We start from the raw sequence: 9,358 nt of genomic DNA on the forward strand, positions 1-9,358 counted from the left end.
TCTGAGTTATACAGCAAATTCCCATTAGCTATATATTTTACATATGGTATTGTAAATTTCCATGTTACGCTATGCTTATATCTCGAGGAACTGATGCTTTCAAATTGGAGAAGACTCTTGAGAGTCCCTTGGATAGCAAAGAGATCAAACCAGTCAATCCTAAAGGAAATCAACCCTGAATATTCATTGGAAGGACTGAGGATGAAGCTCCAATACTTTGGCAACCTGATGTGAAGAGTCAACTCATTGGAAAAGACCCTGATGCTGGGAAAGAATGAAGGCAAGAGGAGAAGGGGAGACGTGGTTGGATGGCATCACTGACTCAAAGGACATGAGTTTGAGCAATCTCCGGGAGTTGGTGAAGGGGGAAGCCTGGCGTGCTGCAGTCCATGGGGTCACATAGAGTCAGACACGACTGAGCAAATGAATAACAAAGTCTTTTCTGATGCCAAACTCCAGGCCAATATTCAGTCCTAATCTAGCTTCATTATACTATTTCATACAATCTTGGACTGCCTCACCAGTGGAAGCGTATTCACACAAAGAAAATGGTCATAGGAGCGCAGCAAGTCCTCAAAAATATGCTTGCTGAAGTAACAGGAATTGCTGAGAGCCACTGTACTGAAGAAATTAATTTGGTTACTTTAAATTCATACTTAAAAATGGACTCTCCCTCCTTTTAAACAATCTTATGAGTTATTCTCTTTGTAATGAAACTTGGTTCCAAACGCTTATAAATGATTCAAAAAATCAAATTCATGCTTAAACAGCCAATATTTTCACCTACCAAGTGATATTTAAAAGAATGTGATGCTCTGAATGCTTTGAAGGAAGAGCTCCAGTTAACATTTTGAGCATATATATAAAGCCTTTCAGGGAAATTACTTTTCTTGTACAGATTATATGTGTTTTAAGGGAAAAAAAAAACCCTGTCTTACTTAATAATCATATGTTGCAAATTGTCAAAATACAAATTCTAGATGATCTAGAAAATCCTAATCTCCAGTGCTAATCCAAGTTCCTTCTTCTTTAGTCGGGTTTATCTAGTCAGTAAGTTTCCATATCCATCGGGGAGCAGCCTCTTCTTCATATTGTTATCACAGGTGACAGATACTGTGACCACAAAAACCACCTGAGTTTCTGAGACTCAGCCTTCAGAAATGGCCCTGAGTAGATTTCAACAAGCATCTGGAGGCCCCAGCTGGCGCATCTCACTTCCATCTGCACAGAACAAGTCACTGAAGCCTCCCATTATAGACTAAAAGCCTAGATGTGTCAGTAGACATCTCTTTGTGAGACTCTGTTGTTCCAGTATATGAATCTTGAGATATCAACAGTGATGTAAGAAAACAAGAAATGGACCTAGGTGTGGGGACATTCTCAGCTGGTGTGGCTAATGGTTCCATCTTCACCACAAAGTTCTCATAAACAAATTTCTCATAACAGAAAATATAAGCTCCTTTGAAGGCTAGATTCCAACAGCTCAACCCAATTGACCTCTGATTTCACTTAGGGAGAGATTACCAGGAGGGAACAGTTAAGTACCATCTCCAAGAAACATCACCCCCCAAAATCTACTGATAACCCCCTAACAGTCAGATTAAACCTGAACATAAGAAGGAAAGAAAAGAAATTAAATTCTTTTTAAAAAATTTATTTATGTGGTCAACATTACCCTAGTATTATCTTGTCTCACATGTCTGACATTATTCTCATTTCACAGAAATGGAAAGAGACTCAGATTTAGAAATTTGCCCAAGATATTATAGGTAGTAAATGTTGGAGCTGTAATATAAAAACAGTCTGTCTTACTGCAAAGTCAGTATTCTTCCTACTACATCATATTATGAGCCAAGAACAGTTCCCTAAACTGTTTTTACAGAAAAGAGACATTTAATAGCTATCAGCGTCCCTGGATCAACTCTGAGGTTATCAGTTCTAAGTCGAGTTCGTTCAGAAATCCCAAACTCCTAAGAGTCCCAGCACAGAGGAAATGTTTGGTTCTTAATGATAGGAACAGGACCATTTAGGCCCTTACAGAATTCCCTTTGAACTTAACAGGAAGCTAAAGGAGACTCATTTAACTTGGAGAAGGTCCCCCATGAATACGGTGAGATAGGAAACAAAATTCAGCTGATATTCAGTGAAAAAACCTGAAGCTAGGACTTTTACAGGTATAATGAAAGTTGTTTTTAATATTCTAAGGTGTTTCTTCCCTCTCAAGACAATCCTTTTGCCAACAGTGCACAACTTCACTAAATGGGCCTAAAATCAAAGAGTCTGATGAGATGAGTGAACAGTGTAAGAAGAAGGTCCAGACACGGAGAAATGGTAAGGTGAGTTGTCCCTAACCCCTGACTTCAGGCCTCTGCTTCACTGGATTAACAATCTTTCAGAAGCCAGGCAGGAAAATTCTCTGCAGGTGTCATCAAATTGACCCCTACATTATTTTGTTTTCTTTCCAAATAGTGCTTAGGCCTCTGGTAGGATCATAACTATTCTCCAAAATTCCAGCTGAAATGATCTGACAGGTGTCCACTTATTCCCCTGAAACTAAGAACACCTTGCAGTTATTACAGAGGGAAAACTGAAGCAATGAGAAGTGAAGAAACTTAAGAACACTAACTAAAACCTAGCTGCACAATTCTGTGAATATGCTAGTGAAAGCCACTGAATTATATACTTTAAAAGGTTGAATTTTATGGTTTGTTCATTACTTCTCAATAAAATTGTTATTAAAAAAGTCATGACATCTTCTGGAGCAATGCTTTTGACAGATAAGGAATATTTCTGCCTTTAAAGGCCTACAGTTAGCTCCTGATTTATTCTTATCAAACATGATTGAGTGCCTCCTATGTATAAAACACTGTGATAGTTGCTATAAAATATTTTAAAGTATCTTGCAATAATTTTACAATTTACTAAGCATTTATTATATGCCAGGTAAGTACTAAACAATTTCACATGTTATCTTACGTTATCTCCACAGTGAAGTAGGTATTATTGAAATTGGAAAACTGAGGCTCAGAGGATCAGATAATTGCCCAAGGAACACTACCTATAAGAGACAGAGATGAAATTTAAATTCAAATATTTAAATTCAAATATTTCTGACTCCTAAGTATTTTTACTCCTAAAATATTTTTACCTAGTGTGATTTGCAACTCAGAAGAGGAAAAGAGAAAGTTAAAGTGAAGTCACTCAATCCTGTCCGACTCTTTGCGACCTGTGGACTGTAGCCCACCAAGCTCCTCCGTCCATGGGATTCTCCAGGCAAGAATACTGGAGTGGGTTGCCATTTCCTTCCCCATGAGGAAAAGAGACCTGAACACAGAAAATACAAGCATGAGTGGCAGAGTTTTGAGAGTGGGCAAACAATGGAACTAGAATCCTGAAGTTGCAGGGCAAGGAAGACTTTAAAACTCTACTTCAGTGTGGAGTCTGGGGGTCTGAAAGTCCTCCTGACACAAGAGTCATCTCAATAAAAACAAGCACAATTCCAAAAGATACACACAATTGAAAATGACCATAATATCCATGGGACAACATCACTTTCTGTGTGGTCATTTTGGTCAGGGAATCCCTGACTAAGAAAGCAATGGATGTATCAGTGGTATATCCATTAACATTTTGTGAGCAGACATTCTAACTGTTAACTAAGTACTGCTGCTGCTGCTAAGTCGCTTCAGTCGTGTCCGACTCTGTGTGACCCCATAGACGGCAGCCCACCAGGCTCCCTCGTCCCTGGGATTCTCCAGGCAAGAACACTGGAGTGGGTTGCCATTTCCTTCTCCTGTGAATGAAAGTAAAAGTGAAGTCGCTTAGCTGTGTCTGACTCTTAGCGACCCCATGGACTGCAGCCCACCAGGCTCCTCCGCCCATGGGATTTTCCAGGCAAGAGTACTGGATTGGGGTGCCACTGCCTTCTCCCAACTAAGTACTAGGCATTGTCTAAGATGGTGAGGTAAATAAAATAAATGGTTTCCCTGAAGGAGAACCCAAATAGGAACTGACTGACCCCAAATATGTGGTATATATGTGATTAAGAGGCAGGCTTTAGCATTGGACAGTATGGGTTTCTATTCCAGTGTTGCCACTTTTGAGATGTGATTTTGGACAAATTATTAAATTTCTCTATGCTTTCATTTCCTTATTTGTAAAATGAGAATGACAATAATACTGACCTCACAGGATTATTGCAAAGAATAAATATGTAAGCATGTAAAACTGCCATGTCAGGCAGTTCCCTCAGGTATTACATTTCATATACTTTATGTACATAAATGACATTTTCCCAAGGGTCTAGGCCCCAAACTGCCAGACTACCAATGAATAGCAGAATGCTAGAAGAAAGCACCCTCTAAATTCACCTTGAACACTTCTGAAAAAAATGACTTTTATGTATAGCCCATTAACATAATTTTATAGCCTAGAAAAAAGCCTTCCAGAGAGTATGGTTCTTCTCTTCCTGGCTGATAATACTCCTTTTATATAATTTCATACATTTCCTAAAACTGCATGCTTTTTTGTGTAATAGGTGTATATAGTAGAGGTAAGCTAGTATCATGGTTAAAAGAAAGGGCATTATGATAAGTTAGATACAGTTCAAACCCTAGTTCCTCCACTTACAAGCTGAGTTACCTTAGAGAGGGCTCTTATGATCTCTGAACCTGTTTCTTCATCTGTAATATGGAATATAGTACAAACTTCATAGAAATATTATAGAGATTCAATGAGATGATATGTGAAAAGAATTCAGCACAGTATCTAGTACATACTAAATTCTCAGTAAATAGTAGCTATTATTACTGCAAAAAAGACATTAATTAGGTTAGCCTGGTGGCCCAGGTTCATTTTCAATTACATAAGCATCTATTACACACTGCCAAGTAGCTTACATTTTGCTACTTTTGGTGGACAGTAAAGGGATTGAACTACATTTGTCCTCTAAAACATAATCTCTGCTTTTCAGAAGTGTATGACCCTGAGAAAAGTGTTGTGTGACATGTTCTCATATTGGAGGGTGGGCCAGTACCAGCCTTTCTGCAATCATCTCAGAGATGAGAATGTGAAGAAGTTGGAAGATAAACACAGAGGAGGAGATAGGATTGTTGAAAATGAATCAGTACAACCCACAGAGGGCAGCACCCACATGTTAGCTATATAAGGGCCACTAGCTCAATCCTTTGTCGCCCTGCAAGCTGCATCAGGCTTTATCCTACTTTTTCCTTTGGTGAACCAGGTGAGAGAAAACTCATCCAGCTACATCAGTGGATATTTGGTTGGCTATTGTTCATGGTATAAATCCAGGGGTATGAGCTAAGACAGAGTTAATATATATTTGGTTTTCCTGCCTTCCCTCCTTTTCGTTTCTTTCTTTTTTCTTCTTTTTGTTTGCTTATTTGTTTGGTCAGTTTAGTTTATTCCAGGATCTCTTTAGAATAAATTTTTCTTTGTTATGGAAAATAATGTAAGTAGAAATTTGTTTCTTATAGGCTGTTCCACATTCTCTTCTTAGTCATTTTTTGTGCCATATTTTCTGGGTTGTCCAGCTGAAATAGGGAAAAGACGAGCACTGTTGTAGAAACCCATCCTTGTTCAGTGGCAACTTTCAGAGCTCCAAGATCTAATCATCCTCTAGTCAAACTGTGGTCTGCATTGCTGAATCTTTTCCCCTGATTACTGAAAGAAAACAGAGATTTGGTTAAAGCAGAGATTAGGATATCTTGTGAGCTTTGATGAGGGCAGTCTCATGCTTCTGAAGCACCAGGATAGAGTTAGCCCACTTTGTCCATTGTTAATTTGCTAAATCCCTTAACAGTCCAGTTTAGCTTCTGGTACCCAGAGGGGAGGCAGGTATGCATGTTAGAGGGTCTGGTACATTTGATTTAAAAAACAAAACAGTGAAACTAGCCAGAGAGACTGGAGCAATATATCTCGGTGGTTCTAGAAATTTTGGAAACCCCAAGACAACACCCAGAACACCAAAGTACACAAAGTGTAGAGATGCTATGTAGAGAATATATTCATCCAGGACATGGAGATCTGAAATCTAGTCCCAGATCAGTCAATAACATGCCATATATGGCTCGATCTTAGCAAAGTAACTCAAAGTTAACAAGATTAGCTTTCACTGTGTTTATGTGTATTGTATCACCCCTGACCTATTCTTACTTGTTGAGGTATTGTGGTTTAAAGAGACAAGATAGTTGAAAAATCAGGATGACTACTATTAAAATCAGAACTGTTTATACATTAAAATAAATCGAATGATAGGATCTTTTTTTTTCCCCCTTCAGGTTCACTTAAACCTGCAAAAAGATGACCAATCTCTTGAGAAGTGTTGTCACCGTAATTGATACTTTCTACAAATACACCAAACAGGATGGGGAGTGTGGCACACTGAGCAAGGATGAACTAAAGGAACTTCTGGAGAAAGAGTTTCGTCCAATTCTGAAGGTGAGGACCATGCACCAGGACTGAAAACTCTAGCATCCTGTACGTTCTCTGTTATATGACCAAGGAATAGCTAAAAAGTGCACAATCCCCATGGTCTTTGAGCTCACACTATGAGTGGTACTTTTGGGGGGCATCAGAAAGTCTGTTGAGGCAGCATTTATTTTTAAAGAGGTGATCATTTTCTTCCTCTCAACATATAGACCATCAGACTTTTTCATGTCCCCAGGTTTTTCCTTCTAAAAAAGCAAATGATAAATTTGCACTATCAATTTATAAATTACCCTAGCAAATGAGGAAGAAAAGATATAGAGAGGGAAAACATGTAAAGGGGTGTTGATCAAGTAACCAAGGTGACTAAAAACTGAAAACAAAATACAAGAATATTTTTTTCTATTTACTTGGGAAGGACTCAGTTATTAGCTTCAAAATTATAGATCATAACATAGAATATATTATCAGGCAAGGCTTTAAACGTATGTTAAACACACCAGATACTGAATTTGGTTTATTCAACTCCCCCTTATTTACCATACCTGAGAATCTACTTCTCTAGCTTAGGTCCTTGAATTGTATGTGCTGAGGATCCCAATGGCCTATATTCTTTTTTATTACCTCTTCACACCTGCTAGGTATTGTTAGGCTGTTTTAGCCTAAAATATTTCTTGATTGGATTAAAATACCTAACATCAAACATTCCCTCAGTCGCGTCTGACTCTTTGCAATCCCATGGATTATACAGCCCATGGAATTCTCCAGGCCAGAATCCTTGAGTGAGTAGCCTTTCCCTTCTCCAGGAGATCTTCCCACCCCAGGGATCGAACCTAGGTCTCCACATTGCAGGCAGATTCTTTACTGAGCCACAAGGGAAGCCTCCCACAATTCTACAGCTTTACCCAGATATTTTAGCTGAGCATATGGACTAGGCTGACCAGATCTTCTTTGGTGTGTTGCTTGTGCACAGAACCCAGATGATCCAGACACAGTGGATATCATCATGCATATGCTGGACCGAGATCATGACCGAAGACTGGACTTTACTGAGTTTCTTCTGATGGTATTCAAACTGGCCATGGCCTGCAACAAGGTTCTCAGCAAAGAATACTGCAAAGCTTCAGGGTCAAAGAAGCACAGGCATAGTTGCCGACACCAAGAGGAAGAAAGTGAAACAGAAGGTGAAGAAGAGGATACGTCAGGACAAAACTCAGGTTACAGATATTCAACTTGGAGTGAGGGAGAGGAGCATGGTTATAGTTCTGGGGGCTCTAGGGGAACTCCAAAACACAGACATGGGTCTGGCTCCAGAAGGCTGAGAAGGCAAGGTGGTTTATCTAGCTCAGAGAACCAAAAGGGATCTGAAAAAAGGTGCCATGGGTCCAGCTCTGGTTACTCATGGAGTAATGGCAAAGAAAGGCATGGTTCCAGCTCTGGAGAACTGGAGGGAAAAAGAAACAAGTCACATGTTAGCCCCTCTGGGGTATCTGGGGATGAATACAAGTCTGGATCAAAGAGTGGTAGATGGAGAGGTCATGGTGGTCTGTCATATGAATATGAATCAAACTCTACTCAGTCAAGTTATGCAGGACAAAAACATGGGTCTAGCTCTAAATGTTCAGGAGATGGTGGGAGGGAAAGTCATGCATGTGGTCCCAGCAATTCAGGTGGGTGTGGAAGACGAAAAAACACTTCTAGTTCTTGTCAGGCAGGTAGATTTGGAGAGCAAGGAAACCAATCTAGCTATACCCAAACAGGTTATCAATCAGGAAGTAGTGGAGAAGGTCATAGATGTATCTCAGGAGGTTGGGCCTCTGGATATGGTCAACATGAGCCTAGTTCCTGTAGCCAATCTACTAGGCAGAAAGGATATGGCTCTAGAACATGTGGTCAACCACAGAATTGTGGAGGACAACAGGGAACAGGTTCATGTCAGTCCCCTTGTTGTGGACAATATGGGTCAGGAGTAAGTCAGTCTTCTACTTATAATCAACATGGATCTGGTTCCTGTGGATACTCTTCAAACTCTCATCAAAAGAGGTGTGGTTCAAATGAAACTTCTAAATGTGGTCAACATAGATCCAGCTCAGGTCAATCTTCTGGCTTTGGCCAACATGGGTCAGGCTCAGGTCAGTCCTCTGGCTTTGGACACCATGAGTCTACATCAGGACAGGCTTGCTATGGTCAACATGGGTCAGGCTCATGTCAGTACTCTGGTGTGGGACAATATGGATCAGGCTCAGCTCAATCCTCTGGCTTTGGACACCAGAAGTCTATATCAGGACAGTCTACTTGTGGCCAACATGGATCTGGTTCAGGTCAATCCTCAGGCTTTGGCCAACCTGGTTCAAGTTCTGGTCAGTCCTCTGGCTTTGAACACCATGAATGTAGATCACAGCAGTCTGGCTCTGGCCATCATGAATTGGGCTCAGGACAATCATCTGGCTTTGGCCAACATGGGTCAAGTACAAGTCAGTCTTCTGGCTTTGGACAACATAGATCAGGCTCATGTCAGTCTTCAGGCTTTGGACATCACGAGTCTGGCTCAGATCAGTCCTCTAGTGATAGTGAAAGGCATTCAGAAATCTCACAGAGACACTCAAGATCCACTCAAGGGCAGGCTGGATCTCAACATGGAGAGTCAGGAGCCACAGTGAGAGGGAGACACAGAACTGCTCATGCAGAATCAGGAGACACCACCAGACATGGCCACGCCAGTCAGGGGCTATCTACACGGTCAGAAACCAGTCAGGCGGGAAGACGGGGATCCAGTCACAGTGAAGCTAGAGACAGTGAAAGGCATTCAGAAGTCTCAGAGAGACACTCAGGATCCACTCATGGGCAGGCTGGGTCTCAACATGGAGAGTCAGGAGCCACAGTGAGAGGGAGACACAGAACCGCTCAGGGA

The 9,358-nt window shown here is 40.7% G+C and overlaps 1 protein-coding gene across 1 annotated transcript in view; it reads left to right on the forward strand.

Annotated features, from left to right (window-relative positions):
* The first annotated feature begins 5,200 nt into the window (after positions 1–5,200).
* Positions 5,201–9,358, forward strand: part of LOC120855460 (filaggrin-2-like) — an 18,193-nt gene continuing 14,035 nt past the window's right edge. The window contains exons 1-3 of the mRNA XM_040229919.1: positions 5,201–5,242; positions 6,300–6,459; positions 7,421–9,349. Coding sequence (XP_040085853.1) covers positions 6,322–6,459; positions 7,421–9,349 — 2,067 coding nt within the window. The 5' untranslated portion in view covers positions 5,201–5,242; positions 6,300–6,321. The remainder of the gene's footprint in view (positions 5,243–6,299; positions 6,460–7,420; positions 9,350–9,358) is intronic.

This window comes from Oryx dammah, unplaced genomic scaffold (genome assembly GCF_014754425.2).
Source record: "Oryx dammah isolate SB20612 unplaced genomic scaffold, SCBI_Odam_1.1 HiC_scaffold_28, whole genome shotgun sequence".
In the NCBI taxonomy this organism is placed as follows: Eukaryota; Metazoa; Chordata; class Mammalia; order Artiodactyla; family Bovidae; genus Oryx; species Oryx dammah.